This window comes from Penicillium citrinum (assembly GCF_028827155.1).
Source record: "Penicillium citrinum strain IBT 23319 chromosome Unknown utg000005l:1.0-1900146.0:1.0-1900348.0, whole genome shotgun sequence".
Taxonomy (NCBI): Eukaryota; Fungi; Ascomycota; class Eurotiomycetes; order Eurotiales; family Aspergillaceae; genus Penicillium; species Penicillium citrinum.
The window spans coordinates 290,896-314,575 of NW_026622690.1; the positions used below are offsets into that span (position 1 = coordinate 290,896).

At 42.9% G+C, this 23,680-nt stretch overlaps 6 protein-coding genes across 6 annotated transcripts, besides 2 other annotated features; 3 read left to right on the top strand and 3 right to left on the bottom strand.

The window, feature by feature from the left end:
• Positions 1–1,744: 1,744 nt before the first annotated feature.
• On the top strand, positions 1,745–2,359 carry N7469_005933 (regulator of G-protein signaling domain-containing protein; the record flags this gene model as incomplete). The annotated part of the gene is made up of 1 exon (XM_056644852.1): positions 1,745–2,359. One exon carries the CDS (start codon positions 1,745–1,747, stop codon positions 2,357–2,359), a length of 615 nt encoding a protein of 204 aa, XP_056500090.1.
• Positions 2,360–5,323: 2,964 nt separating this feature from the next.
• On the bottom strand, positions 5,324–7,781 carry N7469_005934 (uncharacterized protein; the record flags this gene model as incomplete). Its single annotated transcript, XM_056644853.1, has 3 exons — positions 5,324–6,137; positions 6,204–7,315; positions 7,368–7,781. The coding sequence occupies 3 exons, from the start codon at positions 7,779–7,781 to the stop codon at positions 5,324–5,326; spliced, it is 2,340 nt and encodes a 779-aa protein (XP_056500091.1).
• A 696-nt stretch (positions 7,782–8,477) lies between these two features.
• Positions 8,478–8,711: a sequence feature (Protein overlapping with rRNA (N7469_005935, KAJ5231347.1) was converted to a misc_feature.).
• A 117-nt stretch (positions 8,712–8,828) lies between these two features.
• Positions 8,829–8,843: a sequence feature (Protein overlapping with rRNA (N7469_005935, KAJ5231347.1) was converted to a misc_feature.).
• Positions 8,844–8,926: 83 nt separating this feature from the next.
• N7469_005936 (uncharacterized protein) lies at positions 8,927–10,911 on the bottom strand (the record flags this gene model as incomplete). The annotated part of the gene is made up of 2 exons (XM_056644855.1): positions 8,927–8,990; positions 9,056–10,911. The coding sequence occupies 2 exons, from the start codon at positions 10,909–10,911 to the stop codon at positions 8,927–8,929; spliced, it is 1,920 nt and encodes a 639-aa protein (XP_056500093.1).
• A 1,641-nt stretch (positions 10,912–12,552) lies between these two features.
• On the top strand, positions 12,553–13,478 carry N7469_005937 (uncharacterized protein; the record flags this gene model as incomplete). Its single annotated transcript, XM_056644856.1, has 2 exons — positions 12,553–12,860; positions 12,932–13,478. 2 exons carry the CDS (start codon positions 12,553–12,555, stop codon positions 13,476–13,478), a joined length of 855 nt encoding a protein of 284 aa, XP_056500094.1.
• Positions 13,479–16,050: 2,572 nt separating this feature from the next.
• N7469_005938 (gamma-glutamyltranspeptidase) lies at positions 16,051–17,680 on the bottom strand (the record flags this gene model as incomplete). Its single annotated transcript, XM_056644857.1, has 5 exons — positions 16,051–16,567; positions 16,630–16,793; positions 16,851–17,125; positions 17,187–17,434; positions 17,502–17,680. 5 exons carry the CDS (start codon positions 17,678–17,680, stop codon positions 16,051–16,053), a joined length of 1,383 nt encoding a protein of 460 aa, XP_056500095.1.
• A 2,101-nt stretch (positions 17,681–19,781) lies between these two features.
• N7469_005939 (uncharacterized protein) lies at positions 19,782–21,044 on the top strand (the record flags this gene model as incomplete). Its single annotated transcript, XM_056644858.1, has 2 exons — positions 19,782–20,194; positions 20,249–21,044. The coding sequence occupies 2 exons, from the start codon at positions 19,782–19,784 to the stop codon at positions 21,042–21,044; spliced, it is 1,209 nt and encodes a 402-aa protein (XP_056500096.1).
• Positions 21,045–23,680: the final 2,636 nt, after the last annotated feature.

Sequence of the window (23,680 nt, forward strand, 5' to 3'; positions counted from 1 at the left end):
GTCTCAACCGAATGAATCTGATATTACATTTTGAGTTCATTACAAAGCTAAGCAAAGCTAGTACACAGCTCCAATGCAGAACTGCTGATACAAAATGTATAGCCATATAGATATTAGTATCCAGTATCACCTCACGAAAAGCTCAAAACTCCCGTCGAAGATCAGCTTTCCCAAGCTGGACAACGATCTCGCCAATGATATCTACAGAGTTTAAAACTGATACGGTATAGCTATATACAGTATTTTTTATCGCCGTCCATGTTTTATTACATTTCGGTGACAAAGTATAAATTGGACAATACTGTAGTCTCTCTTCTCCTGCTCATAGACGAGGTGAGCTGTATATCTGAGATACTTTAATTCTTTGTTTATATTCGCGACAACATACATCATGGATAAAAAAACCATGTGTTGTGTTTTCGAGAGGAGAGCTATTGTAGGCCAGAGATCCAGGCTATCATTTATTATAGACGAAAAACAAGTATCTCGAAGATGGCCAATGAAAGCTTCTTTGATACGATTAGCTTAATCATGGATGATTTCAGTTAAGTTTCTATTTTACTTTCTCTCAGAGGCCTCGCATCACAAGAGATTAGAGTAGTACCACAATTAGAGTCTTTTTATCATTTCATAAGCTATGTCCGGTCAAAACATTGGAATTCGTTCAATAAAACAAATAGTATGTAACACCCTCAACCGTTTAAAATAATTGGCGATGGATCAGATTTTCAGTATTCAAATGTATCTGATTTATTTCCAACATAATGATTACTCGTCGACTGCCAATAATAGTATGGTCAAAACTGCGGCAACCATTTAGGGTTGAGGCTACTCCGATAAACCTTATTTTACAGCATCTCACATCTGCCAGATTCCCTGTATTTTCAAAATATACTGGACAGAATTTCAAAAACGCCAACCAAAATTCAAAGCCGTACCTCAGTCTAACCTCAACTGATCTCATGTTTATCTAAAAGATACACTATACACCGCAGCTGGAGAAGGGCATTTATCTCTCAATATTTGTTCACTCAGTTCAATCTCACTTTTCAGGATAGCCAAAAATACGGAAAATTACATGGTAATTTACCTTATCCTTCTCACCGCGGAAGTATGCTATTCAAAGATCGAATATTACAATACGCATAGCTTCAAGTGATAGAATATCAAATATCTATCTAGGATATGTTGGAATGAATGAGTTGTAAGATTAAAAGTTGCCGTTTTGTATGGGATATGGAACTGTAGGTTCGGTGTTTTGGTGGTCGCAAATGTAAATGGATTATGTAAAGCAGGTAGCGCAGCGTGTCTACGTCCAAAACCGTCTTCGTGGATGAATAAACGGATAATCTCCTACCAGAAAGCATAATATGCGAAGCACATTATCCGGTCATTTTGCTAAATAAGGGCTCTAGACTGCGTCGAATCGCGCCTTGCGGGACCAGTCACCATTGGCAGGTGATTTGACATCCATCCAATTATGGTTCACGTCAAGCCTTCGATGGCCTAGAACATCACGAGACCCCTTTTATGCCTTACCGTCTAGGTGAACCACTTAAAGCATTCAAATTCACCATATTGCACCACCAATAAACTCGCCACATATACCTGGACTGCTCATTTGCCTTAGGAAAGGTCTTATATACCTCGACTAGCCGCCAACCTTCTTTTTGACAACTCCTTCTATTATGTCCAGTTATCATTTCAATGACTTGTCAACTGTTGTTATTAAAAAGTACCAGAAATGCCTAAGGCCTACGGAGTAGTCTGGCGGCCCACGCTGGATGAAGTGCTGAATAACATCGCGCCTCCACCATGCACCCTCAGCGCATTCATGAACTATTTATCCCAAAATCATTGCCTTGAGACACTAGAGTTCATCCTCGAAGCAAAGCGATATTGCGAAAGCTACAGATCATCAATGGAGTCAACAACAGAGTCCATTGAGACAACCAACGGTTCAACAAACATGGATTTGACTCATTTCTACCACTTTCTCCTGACAACATACATTATGCCCGGGGCAGCCCGTGAGGTCAATCTACCTGTCAAAATACGGGATGGTCTTTTGCGAAACAAAACTACGTCAACACCCCCGTCACCCGAGACTCTTGAATCTGCTGTGAGAAACATTCGAGATCTAATCGAAGAATCAATTTTTGTTTCGTTCCTTAACACTCCTTCTGCATATCTATGCGAAAATGGACCGTTGACAGTATCGATGCAAAACAACAGCAGACCATACGTCGCGCGTAATACATCAGATTCTCAGCCAAGGGAGCCAGTAAAATATAAACGCCCGTCTATTAAGACTCTCGGAAGACCTTGGTCATGGCCGCCCTGGAAAGTGGTTGGCTGATAGGCCGTCTCTCACGGCTGCACTTACAAATAACCGTCGGCAATGCTACTGTCACAAGCAATACACCTTGCGAACCCTACAGCTGCTGTTTTGGCAGCTCTAAGTCTACTGTCATGAGCTAAAGCTCTTGATAGCATGGTCCGCTCAGTGATCTAGTGTTTGCCCTTGCTATTACACAGTGAGGCTAGAAGTCCCACCACCTGAGACCACTTGACTCAGATACCAACCTTCAAACATAACTATGAACTCCGCGGTTTGACTGCTGTGATGGGTTGATGGCAGAAATAGGTTCGAGGTTCATGTCAACCAGGGGTTTCAGCAACTGTGCATTTCGCCGGGTATGTTTATGGGGTAAGAACTAAGTCTAGTACTATCTTCGCGATGAGCCTTGTGATTGTACTCAGGCTAGATGCCACATTAGGTTGGTACAAAGGCAGAACTTCATGTTTGGACATATCCCTCTACAATAATGAAATGATGATGCCTACCACACAATGTCGAAATGTGTTGGACATTGTCATCACAAATGTTCTTTCCCTCAAGATTGCTTTCCACAAATACCTGGTAGTACTGCAGCTCTATATCTCTATCTTCCTTACATAGCTTTGGTGCCGTTTGTCAGGATTTGTCAGGACCCTGCATTTGACATGCAAGCAAAATGAAGATTGTTGCATTCCAAGCACTGATTTCCGCCACTGCACACGTTGCGCCTGCCAAACTCGACCATGGGTATCTAGCACGTGCCAGTTACCCATACTGTAGTGTATTCCACTGGTTGCTATTCGATTTCGGTTAGCCTCGTATTGCCGTCCAGATCCATATACTCTCGTGACTGATCGAAGTCTGGTAAGGTCACACTTTACGTACCCTCATAAGTGCGTCATTCCTGACAAACCCCTTCCTAATTAACCGCCAGTCCGTTCTAAAGGGTAACACGGAGACTGCTATTACCAATCACCTTCAAGTAACTTTCTGTCACATTAGCTTTTTCAACTTCCTCGTTGGAGTCTATCCAATCAAGGGAAATTTTGAAATTCACAAATATTCCTCGTCCGGAAGAAGTCAAAAAGAACAACTAAACTATTTAATACCTATTTGTCTGAGATTTACAAAGAGTTTTCTGGATTTTACAATATGAGATAGCACAACCCGGGCCATGCAATCGTGATAGCAACAATACATCTAGTCCAGCTGTCAGATGTAAACCGGAAGGCATATGACAGGGGTCTATATAGTGACAAACAACACGGTAGAATTGACCGAGACACTATGCCATTTGTTCAGAAAAATTTAGAGTATTCACCGGAAAGACTGAAGGACCTGAAGCATGAGACAGCGAAAACATTACACACGACAAGCAAAAACAAAAACATACAACAGCTATTATATGGCCGTGGTCAAGCGCCCACGATTCGGTCCTTGGCGGCTCGCCCCTTCACCTGAAGGGCCGAATCCGACATGCAAATGTCGCATTCGTGAAATTCGACAGGGAAAGAATTTGCGAGATATCTCAATACAGCAGAGACAAAATAGATAGTTTTTGTATCTCTTTATCCATTCAATATTATATTACCGCAAATATTATTCTTTTATTTTTTACCGTTCCATTGATCTGATGAAAAATAAACAACTATTTTCTGGTCGATCTTGTCCAGATCGACAATAAGATTTTATTCTGCAATTTTCTCCCGTGAACAGAGAAAAGATACCAAAAAATATTGGAAATATTTGATAAATAGAGTTTTAGTTTCTCTATAGCTTTTGATCTAGCTAATAAATCAGTTTCGTCGAATTATATTCTATTTCTCAAAATCCGTCAAATCTATAAACTGGTGAAAATTTTCTGTTCTGGCTGACTATCAATATATATAGTTGAATTAAAAACAAATCAGTCTCATTTTCCCCGACCAAAGCCCCGTCAGGTCGGCAATCGGTGTGGCTCGCCTTTTGCCCAGGAAAGGGACAAGCAGCTGCACGCCCACAACAACGTTGGATAATGTGGGAGGCAGTCTCTTGGCTTTGACTACTCCCAATTATATCGTCCAGCCAGCACGATGGTCCACAGCCTCCAACACAAGTTTGTTATTGGCGAGAGCCTAGTGTTGTGGCCTAACTCCCATCTTGTGCTTTTCCAGCTTGTTTCCCTTATTCTACAGCTAGATAGTCCTGTATAACCACTAATACAGTTATACCCTTTGACTGACAGTAATAAACAATATTCTGCGATTATATATTTTTTCTATTTAATTCCATCTGTCAGTCTTGTATACTTCCCTCTGTACTATAATATCCCTCAAAATCCTTAACAACCCCAACTTTAATATAATTGTCTGGATTGCTGTTCTTTCCATCGAACGGACCACCGCAGAAACAATATTCGACAAAAAAAGTATACAGTTCCAAATGGCTTTATTAGATACCAAACCGATACAAACATTTATATATGGGACCGTATAGAGAAATTCAATATTGTAATTGCTGCCCTGGCTTTGGGAATCTACAGAAATATTTTTGCTGCAACTACAATTTCTAGTCTTTTTGTTTTTCTGCTATCTATTTGTATCCGTTTTTTGATAGATATAGATAGCAAAACTGCCCGACCGGATCAAAATCGAAATATCCGACTGAAAAATATTGTTATAAACCAGCCATACAAGACCACGGATACTATCTGTCAATACAATTTGATCAAGGCCAAGTCGGATAGCAAGGATAAACAAAAAGGGTTTTTTGGATGTCTACCAACGGTTCTTTTCGATACATTTACTAACATTCTTATCCGCATGAGCGGAAAGATTTCAATGCTTTCTATTTTCTTCAAATAATACTGAAGAGCAATCCAATGAAGGGCAAGACAACCAAACAAAAATCTGGATATGTTCACTGGAGGAGAAGGGGGCAATACTATATACAAGTTGAATATGGTTGTCACACTAGATTGGGTGATTGTTTCCTTTCCAGACATTATTGGTACTCCTTCCCTTCCTCGGGTGGATATACCTCAACAGAAGAAAAGCTACAATGACCCACAGGCCCATCGACCGGTATAGATCCCCATTTCACAGGTAATAGTGCCATATCCTCCTCTTCCTGCTCGGACTCTATATCCTCTGTACCTTGCGTCTCTCCCCCCACCCCCGGATCTACTGAATTCACGTTCGGATTATAAAATGGATGGCACGCCGCAGCAATAGCTATGCTGCAGTTTGAAGCCACAGGAATCTCTGACTCAAATCGCCGGAGACTTATAACCATTAAACCGAGAAACATAGCAGTCGCAATGCACACTCCGCTAAGGATTGCGACTGGAGAGTATCCACAAGCGAATACATCATTTGCAAAATCCCTCTGCAGTTGCGTATTATATGCCTCAATAGCAATTACAAAAAGACTCTGTGAAGCAAGCCAATGCAGAATGGCAGAGGTCACAATCAGCCATATCGCGAATCGATACGGAATTGAAAGGAAGTAGTTGCTTCTTTGGGTTTGTTTCGGACTATGGGAGACACGTAAACCCTTGCGATCGTTACCAAAGCGACTCCATTCGGCGGATAGGCACATCGAAGTCAAGATGCTGTTATAAGCGACATAGAGGAATGAAAGTATCAGCTGTGGCAAATTGGCGATGAGAGAAGTTGTAACGAGACTTTCACCAGAGTTCTCAACACTGAGAATTGTATCAGAGGAGATAGTACCAAGCTGTCCAAGACCGCGACTGGTAATTCCGAGTATAGATAGGACTAGAAGGAGGATGCAGATCATGATTGCAAGTATCCAACTAGATGGTATTCGTAAGTTTGTGCTTGATAAATGACTTTGTAAAAAAAATGACTGCAAAACTTACAAGAAAATGAAAAAACCCCACCGACTGGAGACAGCGGACCCCCAACGATTCCGGTTTTTAGTGAAGACCACAGGCCGGCGAAACTGAGGGTCATGAAGAGAAGAGGGTGTGGAATGAGTAGCGGGTATGTATACTGCGGTTCCAGTGGTTGGAAAGCACATGCCCTTGGAATAGGGATCCTGGCGGCGAAGGAAGGATGCGATGGCATCGCCTATAGTCAAGAGAGGAACCTCTTTTATCCCGAGCCAAATATAAAGTAAAACTAATGTCTTCACAATATTACAGATAACTGTTGCCACTGTTAGAGGTACAGAATAATGCAGACTGCAATTTTGTGGTGCGGGTTGCGCCAGACAGTATCGGACCCTAGATTGAACATCGGATGAATCGGACAAGTAAGCGCTGTAGGTGCCATAATCATGGGACAACCAATCGCTGTAGGTATATTCATCGGGCGACCAATTATCCCAAAAATCTTGAGACCGGGCAGTAGACACCTTCCAGTTATTCTCTTTCGCCAACTTATACGGGACAGAGCTCCCACTTTTGCTGCAATCATCTTCCCGGGCGTTTGCAGGACACAGCCATTTATAAGCAGACATCGCCCCATATAGGTTGTCCAGCTTAGAAGCACCTGGATGATATACACCGTTCGAGCCAATGAAAGTGTACAAACCCTTTGGGTCATCTTGGGTAACCAAGAGGACCTTGGCATAAGTCGTTTGGTAGGTTTGAGCAAAAGCTGTTACGCAGTCTGCGCTATCTAAGTACTCCAAGCTCCCGTTTTTGGCGGCGCGAAAGATGCCATTGAGAGACGCTCTTAGAGTTGAATTGTCGAACGGGCTGGACAAGTGGACTTCTGACCAATCGAGTTGATCCAGACTATCTGGGCCGGCAAATATGTCGTACGCAGGAACTGCAGTCTGGTAGAAAATTGCAGAGTTGTAAAAGACGTGGAGCGGTAGTGATGAAAAAAACAAGAAGAGCCACAGAACCGAGCGTGTCGAGGAGATACGGAATAAATTGCGAATACTCGGTACCCCAATATCTAGCCACCGCTGGCCCTTATGAGCTCGATCAATATCATTTCTTGTTGGAGCTACCAAGCATTGCTATGGATAATTAACATATTTCAGGCAAGCTTCGTATGGATTATTTTCGTACCATTCCGAAATTACTTGCGGCGAGTAAAATAGTGCTGAGCACGTTGATGATCCAATGGTATCCAGTACTCAGTTGGTGTACTCTTTCGCAGTCTCCTCTTGACAACGCAGCATCCTTACGCTGCTGGGTGCGTACGGCTGTGAAAATAAGGAAGGCAAAATTGAAAAATAATACAATAGCACTTGCTGTGAAAGCTAGAAAAAGAGTGAATTTCCATCCTTGAAAGAGGCCTCGCAGGCTGCTCTTTTGTGGAAGTTTGCTCTCAATCTCTCCATCTTCTCGTAGGTTGTAGCTTTGAGTTATTTCACCGGATATGTCTTGAATTTTGGACCGAATAAGGGGCTTGGAACTTCGATCACCCTTAGAACTTATTGATAGCTCAATTTCCTCTCGTATCGAGCTATTGCTCACCATTTCTCCTTTTGTGATCCTCAAGTTGGGATCGGGGTAACTTGTTTCAATGCAACGGCAAATTGGAAATCTTGTGTGAATGGGGAGGGAACGAAGCTATAAATACGGGGATTTAAAGAGCCCCGAACATCGCCAAAAATCATTTAGAGCACCCAGTCCCTGGGGCCATTTGTAAATCAAACAGGTAGAGATCTACTCAAAAGCCCACTTGTTGATACAGGGTCCAGGCGGGCGGGATTGGGGGCCAACGTGGCTGAAGCTCAATTGGCCACCTTCATAGGAAAATTCGACCATCCACTATTTATCACAAAGAAATCGGTCTGTAGCAAGAAGGCGGTGCTTGCTGTGAAGTAAATTCAGCCTAAGGTTCTCCGGAAAATTAACGAAACGGAGTCGAGACTGATCACGTAGGTCGGTTGCGTTAAGACCTTGCTCACTCAAGGTCTGTTCAAGAACAACATTGCTGACTAAGGCCTTAACAAAATTATCAGCATTGAGGCGAATACAGTTTTCGGATTTAAACGTTTCCACCAGGGAGGCGATATGCTTCTCCCTAATAGTTCGAGGCCCAGAGCCACTCAAGTCGAAATTTCTTAAGTTTAGCTCTTCCCATGTAGAAGCGTTGCTTCTCCGAGTAAGGCCGCTCGTCCATCACACGGGAAGATTTATGGATGAGAGAAAGTTAGAACGGGATGTAAATTAAAAGTGAGGGAAAATTAGAGCGAGGGAAAGAGCCGCAATGGCAATCGTCCCCACGAATGACCAAAAACGGATGAACAAAAAAACATACAACAGCAGGGATTCGCATGTGGTCACCCACCATACTACTAACCTGCCGGCGTGTGGCTTAAGTACGGCTGAGCGGACGGGAAGCCCTGTTCTCCACACCCTATGGTCGTATGTATAAGCTAACAAAGAAGTTAGGACTATATTCTGTGATTCAAAAAAATTTGTCAAAAAAATTTGTATGAACTCATGATCATATCAGAACTGTCTAGTCAGTCTCGTCACCATCAATTGAGGCTTCATCCAATTATATATGCTGTTCACCTGATACCAATACATGCATGAATTGTGGAGGTAATATTACATAGAAAGAAACTCCTAATGTGTCTTTCTGAAGTTTCATTTCTTCTGCAAGCCCGCCCTCATGGTTCTGATGATGAAAGGAAACCCAAGTTCTCCCGATGGTCATCCTGTACACGAGCATATCTGCAATACCATAGTCAGTATCGTAAACTAAATTTCACCGAGTAGCCTCGAACGGAAGAACATACTCTAACATAAGCCGGAACATATAAACATCCATATCGTCATTACGTAGTGTCTTAGCAGCCCATGATTGCCCATTTTCGCCAATTGCTCGAGCAATATCCTGACCAGCAGGATCCTGCTCGAAGAAACGCACAACCTCGGGAATTTCGTTCGCATCCTTGTTGAGTGGGACGTAATGAACCCATGGAATAAGCACGTTTTCATGCCATTCTCGGAAAAAGGTAAGTTTCAGCGGAACGCTTTTGCTACGCATGAAAGCGTAAAAGCGTCCACTGTAAGCGTGGCCATCCATGTCCAATAAATAGCGGTGTTTCCACGCCTCATTGTGATCGTCTCTATCCACGAGATCAAAAAACATTATCTCCTCGTCACAATCTTCATCACAATCCACAATATCAACAAAATGGGCATTGAAATATTGGCCGAGTTCTGTTTGATTTGCTTGTCGAACTTTCCATCCTTCATACTCTGTGTGGTTTGTTTCGCGAGCTTTCGGTCGTTGGTCACCACCCCAGATACTGCAGTCTTTACGTTCCAAGATGTCATGTCCCGAGTTGCGCTCCAGCAATGAAATAACTTTTTGTCGTAGCAGATTGCGCCATGATCCACCATGGCTGTGTCCTCCAGTAGAACTGCCTCGCCAGTAAAGTTGCCCTTTCCTTGACTCCCATGGAATATCCGGTTCTGGCTCGTAGCCACCGACCTCTTCATAATACCATGGTGAAGGAATAGGTATATCTTGGAATGAAGATGGATGCGACATTGAGAACATAGGAACTAGTTCATTCGTGATTTTGAATGCATTGGGCCGTTCAAAGATCCCAATTTTGTGACGTAGTGATGGACTGTTGCAAATATCGGTGGCGGCAGATTGATTAAAGACAAATCCCAAAGGTTCGACGGCGAAAGCACTTGTATTATCCGGTGCGCCATCGAGATCCATTGTAGAACTGTCAGGTGGACATGATAGTCGGGAATAAATCCACGTTTCTTGCCGTTCAATATTGAGAAATCTGCTTGTAAAAACTTCAGGAATAGGATGAGGAAGAAGGTCATCACTGTTCGAAAAATTATTAAATAATGATGTTTTGCCGTTTAGAATGGCCTGAGCTGTATAGCCTTTCATAACCGATCTGTGTAATTGCTCATGAGGAACAACAACCCGTGGTTCGTCGTGGACATTAAACTCGATATCCATATCCGGTAACCACTGAGCGAATTTGCTAAATTGCTTCATTGCAGCATCGCGTTGGAAATTCCCCTGGCCATTGCCAAGATGGATGGGCTCGCCATTGCGAATAGAGATCCCCATCACTACGTTATCATAGCCGAGATCTTCTTTGACACGTGCTCGGATCGTACTGGGAGACAGTCCCCAGAAAGGTAGCATAGAATGATATATCGTATCATATTCATCGATCAACATCGTCTCACGCTGCCTCGCAAACTCGTACCATTTATCAAAATGGGGAGGCGGCGGCATGCCATATCGGCGGCGGTACTCTGTCACAGCGCCGTCTAATGACTTGGACTGACGCGTTAGAGTTTCATTGAATGCCTTCGAGGCATCGGACGCAAGTATAGAGATAGGATGATCGCATAAACGTTCATTAAGAATTTGCCTGGAGGTTGTCGGAAGTAAAGGGAAATGCCAAAGTAATAAAATCACTGCTGCTATCGAAAAAGCCTTGATCCAAGTCTTCTTTGTCGTACAGGCATAGTAATACCATGATTTATCACGAACTCCCTCAAGAAGCTGATAGTTTTGCTGGCCCCAGGGCCATCCCCCAAAAGTCTTGAGGATAGCCATAGTGCTGGTCATTAGCCACAGTCGAATCTGCCGGGCAGTTGACAGCATAATATTACACGCAGTCGACCTCGGAACTGCGGTGCGCCTAGTCAGAGGCCGGCGCCCAAAAAGCAGAGAATAGGCCAAGGAAGAGAGAAGTGGGAATCGCGGGCGCGAACTCAATCGTTGGCGCTTTTGGGCTCGGTGGGACCCTCGTGGGGATCGGCATTGGAGCTCTCGCTACGGGGGACGATCAGCACCAGACCAGGTATTGCGATGTGGGGGCCAAATTAAGTCTGGACCCTCTGCAAATTAACACCTTACGTTTTTGTTCAGAAAGACACAGTGCTCTGGAGAGTAGAGCAGTGTCTCAATACGGAATATGTATCAAGTTTCCCACTCGCTCATATTTCTCCGCTCGATTCAGGACGACGTTGTCCATCTGCCTTACTTTTCCGTTAGCGGCGGAATATGGCGTAACCTTGACCCACCACCCATGCGGGATGGCCAAGACCATTCCCCTTTGCGATTATACAGTAAGAACTTTCTCTCAACCTGTCCGAAGCTGTCCGATCAGACCTGATTGGCAGAAATTTAGGAAGTCACGATTGCCAAAGTACGTTAAAGTAATTGGCCTGCGTGGACGCCATGCAGCTCAGCTATCGTTATTTCCACAAATGCACGAGGCTGGGTCATATCAGCGGCTAATGCGTCGCCCGTTACAATCCAATGTTCCGAGGATGCGAAGGATGCAAAGACACATACCCTTCTGAATCTGTACATCGTTAAGGACCCTCCTTTGTTTTCTCATCGCAGTCAGGCTATTAATGGACTGTCGAAATACTAAAGAGGCGAAACGCTAAAACGTCTCTTCTTTTGTCTCCCCCAGCCTTGCGATCTGGCACGAAGCTGCTCTCTTCGACCCTGGTTACTTTGGTCTGAGCACAGCCGGTGGACTCCGAGAAGTCGCGGAGTACCTACCCCATTAATCTCTGGCTATCCACCCCTCACCGGGCCTGCGAACGGTGTTTATATTCTACCTGATAAGTCCGGGTACGTGCAGTTAACTACGATGCTTCTAGGAGCTTGTTTTTCTTAGCCGCCGTCCAATGCCAGATTGTGTCAAAGGAACAGATCAATAAAGTTTGCAATTATGATATTCCTCGCTGTAGTCTTGTCGGGCGCCTTCAAGGCTGATACGGGGGGTAGTCATTTCCCTATATGGAGTAATCGATCCCAAGTTAATATCCAACCAGGATCCCTCTTCAGATGCTGTTGATCATCTGTGGGGCGAATCCCCTGGGATGTCTAACGTACTTTGTACAGTTTCGGCTCCAATACGTGACATCCAATTCGTGACAAATTATTTCTATGAAAATGACATACTGTCCTGGGAGACGCTCGCTCTTATTTCGATACCATAGGTATTTCAATGATGCTTAAAGTGCTGGTTGAGTAAAGAGTCTTTCATTGGAAAACAGCCATGACGTTCGCAATACCTCGAGCCCATCATCCCTGGCAATCTCGCAAGCGAGTGCCAGGGTAGGCTAAAGATAATGTGCATATTTAGCACGGCACTAAAAGAATGACTCGTGATCTTTGACCTATCAAGTACCAGACTTAGGCGCTTCGAAATTGAGGCTATCCTACATCGTAAAGGCTTTTATTCTCGTGAGCCTCTCTCTACTGTTTCTACTCCCAAATATCGTTATGACAGCAACCGCTCCTTTAGCCCTTACGACCACATTCTCACCACCACCATCATGTAGCACCGATACATGGTATATCGAGTACGTAAAAGGGACGTACTACTACACCACATCGATTTCGAACAGCCTCGAGGGCTGGTTTTTCAGTCAGGGGCCGACAGACTGGAGCAGCTGTTTCCCCTCCGGATATCAGGCGACAACAGCTTTTTACTACTCGCCGGGTGTTTGCCCATCGGGATATTCCATAGCCAGCTCGACGGTTCTTAGCATTGGAGTTAGCTCAGAGACACGAGCAACCTGCTGCCCATCGTGAGCCTAATACTTACCGAACCAGAAGTCTCTTTGGTCTTCCTTTTGCTGACGATTGCTGGTATCTCTAGCGGCTTCACAGCTCAAACAGATGACGGATTGGTGTGGTACTCAACCAACCGATGCTTTTCAGTCAATACCGATACGAACCATGTATGGACAGTCACCAAAGGAGGAACGGAAACTAGCATAACCACTTCTGGCGGACTCAATGCCAAGGCAGTATTTGTTCGATGGCAAGAAACCGACTTCCATACGCCGGCTATGACCACAACAGACTCTGGTGCTACTAGCACCAGAACGAGTTTAGGGCCATCGGCCACGGGAAAAACTTCGGCCACGGATCAGAAAAGCGACTCATCGCAAGAAGGATCCTCAAGGGCATGGATCGCTGGACCCGTCATTGGAGCTGTGGTTGCATGTACCTTGATCGTGTTCGCCGCCATGTGGTATAATCGACGACGCTGGCGTCAAAAGAATTTGAATGCAGCCGATTCTGCACCACCAGCACCTGGGTATGATATTGCAGAACTTGACGAGGGACCTAGAGTATTTGAAGCTCCATCCGGGAAAATATATTCAGGGCCATTTGAACTTTCTTCCACAAATAACAAATAATAGGACTTTTCTTATAGATCCTTCAAGGATCTCTTGAGTCCAAGTGCAGAAAAGGTTGATGAGATTGTCTAGGAGGGGGGGGGGCGGGCAATAACAGTTGCAGACCTTCGAAAATTATTGTGAATTCTATTGTATCTGTATCTGAAGATTAGGAAACTATTTAATCATATAATTAATCCAGAGGGGGAAAAAGGGAGAAATATAAAACAATAGAAATTTACATGTGGTCACCCAATATACTACTAATTTGCTGATGTATAGCATGAGTGTGAGCGGACGGAAAACCCTATTTTACTCGTTCTGTAGCCGTATATACTAAGTGGGTTGCTGACCTAGGTCTAAGTAGAGAATCTGAAACTATGATAGATATGGTCAGGACTGGATCGAATCGGTTGATTATGTGATATTGTGCTTGCACCTTACCAGGATGACGGACCCGGGGGTATCTTAATGAGTAGTCACCGAGTGCTCACAGTCATTCGGATCTTCCCTTTCATGGAAATGGGGTCTACACCAGGTGGCCAAGCGAATCAATCCAAGCCCTCATGATACGAATGACAGCCGGCAACTTCCAGCGATCACGAATGAAGTTCGCATACTTGCAAATTATTTTATCAGAAAATTTAAATTCATAGTGAAAATGATTTTCATAGTATGGGACGAATTCCAGCTTTATGGCTACCGAAAAAGTAGCAGATGCTGGCCAAGGCTGATTCTGGAAGCAGCGGAGTACGGGGATATTACTAGCTTTTCACGGCAATCAGAAGGCGCATGACCTTGCAAGACGCAAGTATCACTTCTTTGTGATGTCTCGAGTGGGCTCCAGACCCTACACAACGTTCAAGTTGCGCACTGCGATGTGAAAATGGGGAAAGGTTTTTACGATGCCAGAGAGGCACAATCATGATGTCTGTTTTCGGGGGAGGATATGCGACCTAAAATTTCTATCATAATAAGTGATTACTTGGAAGGGAAATCTATCTTCAAAAGAATTGGGACGGAGCCTTGGAATGCTCTGGAACTCTCCATACGAAAGACAACAAAAGTGAGGAATCTCCCAATGTCTGACATTAACGCTTTGGCATTCTGGCTGCCAGACTTTTTATGTATGGCGAAAGTCCGTTTCAACAGCTTTCCAAGGAATACATTCATTGTTTGAAAAGCGAGGATAATTATTCCTCTGAACACTGATTCAGAGTGGTCATGTCGGCAATCGAATCAGCATGCCTTGAATATTCCAACTCCCAAATATCTTAGTTCGCAGACTTCTTCCTTGGGCTACTCAATGGATCCCGGACAGAAAGTCTCACGTAGAACTGCTTAATCGTGAGCTACAGAAGATAACCGTTCACTCGGCCCCTGGTTTATTGCCTGTATGAGCTTAAATTTATGCCAATGGTCGCGAGTCCGTGATAGAGCATCTAATTCACCTGACGATTATCATGAGCCTAGTCAAAATAAAACTCGAAAGACCCATATTACTTTACTAAAATTATCCGGTCTTGAAATATTGGGAGATGAAAGTGATGAGAGTGATGACCCTTTGTTAGACATGATAGACGTATGGCGGCATAACTTTCGTCGAGCCTTCTTCCCAACTAACTTCATCTAGTTTAATATGTGTTTTCTGGTCCGGAAAAAATTTGACAGTTTATAATAATCTGATTTCAAAACAACCAGAGAAGCCAGATTTTCCAGTACAAACAGTTTCGAAAATATATTTATGGTCCCAATCCTGGAAATTGATATCTGGTATAACCGATATACTGACATAGATTACAAAATATTTCGTACATAGCAATACTGTCTTATTTTATATTAGTGATATAATATAATCTTCTTAGATATAATCGTTGTTTCTTTTTTCACTGATATAGAATATCTGTTTTAAGTCGTAAAGGATCGACATAATGGCTGCCAACTCAACAAAATTCGATATCCGGACTGCGTAATCTTTCTCGACCTTCACCCAGAATAGACTGGCCAGCCTAGAAAAGAGATAATTTTCTCCGTTTCTTAAATTCCATGCTTGTGGGGTATACGATAGCTCTTTCAGGCAAAATAATATGCTTTGGATAACAAGGACTAGAATCAAGACGTCTGCACTTCATACCTGTTGTCTCAAAACATTGAAAATAGTTGTTACGGAATTTCTGACAAGGTCCTTAAAAAAATTCATGTGGTAAGGCTATATATACACTTTACCCTTCTCGGATCTTTGCAGTTCGATCCCGTTTCGTCATGGCTATTTCTTGGAATAGACCACGTAAGAAGAAGGCTGAATGAGTTCGCTTGGATTATCCTGAGTGTTCAAGCTTCTTCAAAAGTCAGTCTCGGTCTCTACTAAGTGATTGAATGATCTTCTACTTTTTTTCAATTCTTCTCTTACCTAGTCAACAAGCGCTAGCTTGTACCTTAGGCCCATTACGCCTTTTTCCACATCCGGCTGAAGGAAGATTCAGCCCTGGTATAGGCAGCGCTCCTGCGTAGGCCAAAGGGTTCCACCGGAAACCTTTTGGCGTGGCTCGCCCACGGCCTCAATGCTTCCATCGCGTAGCAATTGAATTGATTGCTACATGCCAATCGAACCAAACCAATTGATATTATGGCCTTTTTCCTTCAAATACTCCACAATTGTTTGATTGTATCCATTGTGTTTGGCCTTTCGAGAACTGTATGGGTTTTCCACGTTCGATCTGTCTGGGAACATCTGGTCATGCAACCGGGGATCAGCAAGCGCGTCGAATGCGTTCATGCCTCGATCTAGAACGTTAATTATTCCTTGCAGTGTAGTTGTCGCAATTTGTGGCCCTCCAGCAGCCCCGGTAATGAAGTACAACTCGCCATCACGTGTGATTATCGTGGGGGAAATGGTCGATAACGGTCGCTTGCCAGGCTGGAGACGATTTTCGGGGAATATGTCTGGATTGTCTGAAGCTCGGGGGATGTAACAATCATCAATCTCATTGTTTAGGACAATGCCTGTCTTTTCCGTCATGACTTGGCTGCCGAACCGGAGGTTTATAGTTGTGGTCAAGGCAATTGCCATGCCGTCTCTGTCCACTGAGGACATATGAGACGTCCCATGACTGCACGCTCATTCGTCAGCGACAAACACCTATAGACTAAAGAACCTTTGAAGAGGACATACTCGGAGCCTAGTCCGATTGGGTTCGGAATATAATACCCTGGGTCGTGGTGTGTCTTGTGGTCATCTATTTTCGTTAACCATGCAGTGCTGTCTGCTAACATCCACCTCTCATATTCCTCTATGTCGTGGGTTCTATTAAAGCCTGGGTCGCCCAAGAGGCTCCTCTGTGGCACGGACATCAGTAAATGCGGGTTTCAAGTTCGGTCATTAATATTGCATACTCGTTCATAGCCATAACGGATAGCCTCATTCAGCCGATGAGTACTGTGTGGCTCGTTCCCAGCTTGAAAAAAGTCCCCATACCTCTCGAGGATCTTCAAGATGCTGAGTGATACTGCACCACTTGTTGGGGCGGTGGTACTGGTGAGGTTGTACCCTCGGTAGGTAATGCTGGAGGTGTTTCGTCGCATGATTTTGTAGTCTAAGAGATCCTGTTCAGTCATATTACCACTCGTAGATTGAATAGCATCCAGCACGTCTTTAGCAATATCCCCCCCTATAGAAGGCATCAGGTCCATAATTCGCGATGGTCCTCAAGGTTGATGCATATCTCTTACGAGTCATAGCATCACCTATTCTCACCATCGTCCCGTTCGGGGCAAAGTCTTTTGCCCACGCTGGATCATGAACTAAGAAATTATGCCCCCTGAATTTGATGGCTATTTCGAAATACTTCACCATATCCTCTGTGACTGTAAACCCTTCCTCGGCGACCTGTGCGACACGGTCTACTATAAACTTCCAGGGTAGCTTTCCATAATTCTTGGAGAGGTATTCCGGACCGCGTACCTCACCAGGAACACCACTGAGGTGAGTTAGTACCTAATTATGGCGTCAAGGGCAATAATGCACTGTAAGAGAGCTTTTCGCACCTAGCACTGCCGCCAAACTCTGAGGCATTCGGGTTTCTTATATAGGCCATGTTATCTATAGCCATCGGTGCAGTTTCACGGAAATCAATGAGTTCGGTTGTTCCGTTGGGTACATGCAGTAATGCAAATCCTCCGCCACCGATGCCGTTGTGGTAGCTCGTTAAACGAATGTAAGTCATCGCTATAGATAATATGGCGGGCCGAAAAATATTGAATGGTATCTTCACCAAGAACCCCACCGCAAAGAACAGTAGCAATCATCTATAATAGGGAACAACATCAGTCCCTGTACAAGGCGGGAGGAAACAAGCAATCTTGTCAAATTGTGGCAATTTGAGTGTGGACGAGGTTGAGACAAGACCAGAGCTTAACGTACCGCATCCGCTGCACTTCCTTCATTTTTCAGCATCTCCACCCCTATTTCACTACACCTCTTATTCTGAGACAAAATATCTCTCTTGCTTACGTTGGATGTCAGAGAAAATGGAGAAAGATCTGGAATATAGTTCTATATTTGAAGAAAGTACTAATCTATATATATAGTGCTCTGGAATGATCTCATATGCCAAATATGCGGCCGAAGTATGCCAGTACAAATACAAATCAAACTGTGATTGTATATACAAAGTTTATACTGCTGAGTTGTTAAGTTTCTATACTGATCTCTGTCAAATGGCTGCTAAGCTCTGTATTGGAACCCTGAAGAAAATAATATGCTTGATATTAGACCTGGGCATGAGCATGCTCAACCCGCTCAAAAATGGAGACTATTTTGCATTATTTTATGCCAGTAATTTTGTTTGTAATGTAATTAATCTGTTAACTATGGTCAATTACCAGAATTACAGCGCTGGCTAACAGCACTGGCCAACGATCTAGATTACAGATTTAGCAATAGATATAATTGGGATTCAATTTAATTACTACTACTGTCTATAATACCACTTCATTACTGCCAAGCTTTTGCATCATAATGCAATTTTGCCAAGAACTAGCTTCGCCCCACCTAATGAGCGGTTTCCCGCTCATTGAGCCGCTCATGAGCGGGTGCCCAGGTCTACTTATCATCGACCTATATTCGGATTTTCCATAGTACCAGTATAAACAGATTGATGGTTTCCAGCGATTTTATCTCGATGTTTTTCAGTATATCTGTTACTTGATATAGTGGTAAACAGTAATATCTCCTGAATTTCCTGATCCGATCTGTACTTCTGCGGAGAAGATTGGTTTCTGGTAGTATATAGAGATCTGTCCATATCTTCACGGTCCATCTCCAGAATCGGTATCGTACCGTAACGATATATACCTCTCCCTCCGCTACATAGATCGCAACAGTGAGAAATATACCCACGATTGCTTGCACTCCTACCCTTTGCACCCGGTTGATCGGTCCTATATTCTGATTCTTGAAATGTATATCCAGATATTCGAAATTTAGTCCACAACTGGAGCTAAAATTATTGGTGATTGAAGCCAAATGCCGGCGGCAACTCGAGCAGCTCAGGCCCTCTGCCCATCTCTTGGCGCTTCTTAAAACCAAATTACTGGGCTCTCAGCGAATGTAGAGCCACAAGGCTGACACGTACATAGGTCTGAGCCTGGCTGGAAACATGCTTGCAGCTTCAGGACCTGTTATCCGGTCAATTTCAATATTGTTTCTCAGGCGTGAAAAATCAAAGCCTGATGGGCTGGCACACAGGAGAAAACAAGGCTGCGCATGTCTCCCACCCGTCAATATTAGTGAAGCGCCCAATCGGTTTAGAACAATACAGAAGTTGTACATTATAATTACGCAAACTGTACAGCTGCACCACGTTCCCATCTTTGTGTATATTTATCATCTTTTTTCATGCTACAAGATAGGGTCGAAGAAGATGAAGATCGATCGGACCTTTCGCAGTGTTTTCAATTACATTATTGATATGATATAGTTCTTGTTCCACAGCCAGAACGCATTTGATGAACTCTTTAGCCTTTTGATAGGTCCTCAAAAATTAGCGGCAACGCACCCGTGTTTCAGAATCAATGAGCTTTGGAAGTCATTCTTCATGACAAGGAATTGGAACGGAAAGGTCAGCTTCATTCACCAATCGGAGCGCAGGAGTAAGCGCCCGACTTTGCCGCGCGCTATCCGAGGCAAAGCATCGACATGACCGCAAATCGTCCACTCGTCTTTATATATATCCTCCGCACTCACACGTCACAAAAAGCAAGTGCGTGTTCTCTTTCCCTTTTCTCTCCTCGACTCAAGGAATACCAATATCACAATCATTTACTATGGCGGAAGTTGTCGGTACCGCATCTGCCATTTCCACCTTTGTAACCCTGGCCCTCGAGGGTACTCTGGTCCTCTATCAGACAATTCAGAGCCTGCAGTCGCGGGAGAAGATAATCCGTGAGCTTCGTCAGGAATTGGAAGCTCTTCAAGGAGTACTTCAGACACTTTGGGAGTCAACTGGTAAACTTGATGTTGATTTAGCGTCGCTGGAGCAACCACTCACAAGGTGTAAAAATGCCTGTGAAGATTTTAATGATCTAATCAAGAAATGCACGGCTCATTCAACGGAGGAGCGGAGTAGTAAAAGGGACTGGCTCAGAATTAGGTATATGGGAGAGGATATTTCGGGGTTTAAAAACATGTTGGCGGGGTACAAGTCAACGATTACCATTGCATTGGCTTATGCAAATTTGTGAGTTTCCAGTCCAGTCTTTATTCCCAGAATGCTCTGACGTTTTGTCACAAGACGCACCACATCGACTACCAGGTCTGTTATTGAGGAATTTAAAGACCTCATAGAAAACACCAAATATGATCTGGAAAGTCATCTGGACGGTATTCGAATGCGGCTACAGACAGCATGTGAGCAAGGCTACGTGGTTGCTGGCGTTGAAACATCAGAGCTAAAAATGATGGAGGACGAAAAGAGAAGCACACAAAAGAGCCTGGAGATTTGTGCGGATTTTCTTTCATTCATACACCAGTCCCAGCCTAGTCTACTGGGTGATACCGGAGATGCCTCAATGACTGCTTTAAGACCTGCTGAGCCTATACAACAGCCTGTGGCGCCTAGTCTGCCATGGTTAATAAATGCAGAGGGACTTAGTTCTTTGCACAAGGAAGTGACAAGCTGGAGATTGCGGCTGCTTCGTCACCTTTACGGACTTGATCAGAATTTTCCGGCACAGCAACGTTCTCTTGTGTCTCCGGACAACGAGCAGACGTCTGACAAGCAAAGTATCAGGGAAGAGTTAAGCGGAACAGAAGCACTTTTAGAATTTTGCAAGCAAGCTGAGGAAGAAGCGAACCGCCCAAGGACTCATCTTTTCGAGGATGTTGTCGCAGGTGACAACAGCCGCCAAGCGGTTGTCACAACCCTCGATGATCTTATATCTGCCAAGCGCATCAAAGTCGGCAACAACTCAGATCAAGCGCTTGGAAATATGTCCGATGGGACTATTCAAACCTTTTTCCGTCGCGATGTCTATACAAACGACCAAGCCAACAAAGTGGGAAAGCGACCGGAGACTGTCAAGAAATAAGACTTGAATTTTTACCTTTAAGTGAGAGCCATTTTCGTTTTAAAACTACTAAGGATATACGTTGATTGCGATTGCCCGTTCATGGTTAGCACTGCTTGAAGTTTCTTTCAATAATGAGAAATTAAGGTTATGTTGTCATTAAATCACGTGGCCGCTTATCATGATTTGAGCTGGAATTGATCCACTGCCGAATGCAGTGTATAATATCTCTAATGTTTCAAGGAGCTGAATAAGGCGTAGAAATTAATTGATTTCTCCGAACTCCTATCAATATGTATGGACAGAGACAATTTATCAGTTTGACCAAATTATATAATTTGATTGGGCAATATAGTAGTGTGCACACGCTTTTGGATATGATTCATGCTCTATGATGCAAATGTCTATACTCTTGGCTAATCAATGATGCCGAACTCGGATATCAAGTGCTTACCCGCTTAGTGTCGGCTTCTCATTGATTGAATAGCAGAACTTTTCAACGAATATAAGCTAACCGCAGTTTTGTATTGCGTATACATAACAGCTGCGCTACAGACCACTCCTTACTTATGTCTGCACCCATCGATTTCAATGAATTCTCGGTCTCGACCTAAATTTCTCCTCTTTGTTGGTTTGAGGAGAGCCGAAGATTTTTCTTGCCAATCCTTTCTGCGAGGAAGTCTCGATCCGATAAACGCTGAGATCCGAAAAGAAGAATACCAAGAAATCATCAAGATACTTCTGCTCGATAATAAAATCTGATCATCGCGCGGAGCTTTACTAATAAAAATAATAATTAGACACTGCGGAGTCAGATAAGTCTACAATTTTCAAACAAATATATATCTTATATCTGAATAGATTCTCTATTATTGAGCACCGCCAGACAGATTTGATTATTTCCGCCAATCTATTCGATGCATTTTGAATTCAGTTGGATATTATAGCTATAGAGAATATTGAATTTACAACTGAAAGTGCTAAAATAGTTCCAAATTTATGTTGTCTGTTTTTGTAGTTCTCTCTAATATATTATTTATTATAATTAATCACCAATTGAATGTCACAGGATTTTCCTGTGACAAATATACTCGTGTGTTACCTATACCTTATATATATGTAGTTTGGGAATATCGAAGCGAGAGCTTCGAAATTGTGGTCTCTTTTGGCCGAGTGGTAATCTATAAACCCAAACAATAGAACCTACCCGTTACATTGAGCTAATCACTAAAAAAGAGTCTGAGAGTTTTTATAATAAACTGATATTAGATACAGCAATTAGCAATACTATAAAGAATTTATAATAAATCTCTGATATTCAGATTGCTATCTGACTGAATTATAGTTTTATTTTCTATAATACTATATTCTAGTAAATATAATATCTAAACTTTTTTTTTCTCAATATTCGATTATATTTTGTTTAACAGTTTTTACAATATAATTGATTGTATATTTATACCTGATTGAATATTAGAAGATCAGAATATTCTATAAACAAAATTCAAAACTACAGATATCTCTGAGATCTATTTCAATATCGGCCAGATAATTTGAAGAATAGTCAATATCGGAAAACAAGAATCAGAGCAGAGAAAATAAATATATTGTTTCAAGAATATTGACTATCTGATTTTTGTAATTTCTCTGTCCAGCTACAATCAATATCTGTTCGAAGATTACCATACTGTATATCTAAATCTATTATTTTATCTTGTATAACTATTTTATAAATATTATCTAGAATCAAATATACAAAGCAATAGCACTTTTTGATTCATTGATCACCGGTATATAGTTCAGACAAAAATCTGTCATTCTCTTTTTGAATAAAATTGATATATTCAAGAAAAAATTGGCTTACTGATACCTGCATATTTCCCGGATGACCACAGTAAGAACATGACTATAGCTGTCCACTACTTTGACGATCGTTTTCAAGATCTCAATAGAACACAGGGCCGGCGAATTTATACACATTACACAAATACCACTGATACAAGGTTGCTTAAATCAACTATGGAGTCGATTCATGATGATTTAGTGCAGAGGAATCTGAACTCTTTGGGCCTCATATAATAATGCCATGGAGTGTCATATTTGCATGATAGAATATCTCTAGATGGTTTGGATTCTAAGTCTTGCAAAAAAGTTGTCAAGAAAGGTCAATTCTCCTAGTAAGTAGTCACAACCCTCATTTTATCTCTTGTATCTCGTTTTAAATGTACGATTTGAAGATTCATTTTCGTTAAAGGATAAACTGTTTATCCATACGTTTATTTCCTGCGATAAATAGACTGATGTGCGTAGAATTAAACAGCTAATGGCGTGTGAGCATTTCTGAACCTGGGGTCACTAGTCAAAGGAGCTAAACGATACCCAAAATGCATCTCAACTATGAATGCTTTGACAGAGCGCAGTCATGTATAGCTGGTCTTCTTCGCTGATAATGCCCAGGTGCATTCTGGATGGTTACAGAGCTGCCGTGTGTAAATGCATGGTCAGGGACTGGTGTAGCCAAGGAGCCTTGAGCTAATTATCAGGGTTCAGATACAGCCTTCTGACAAAAATTTTCCACAAGGGCCTGAATCTGCTTCTCTCTTGTCGATATGATTTACGGCTTGATGGCTGCTCATCGCAATGAATAGGTGTCCGTT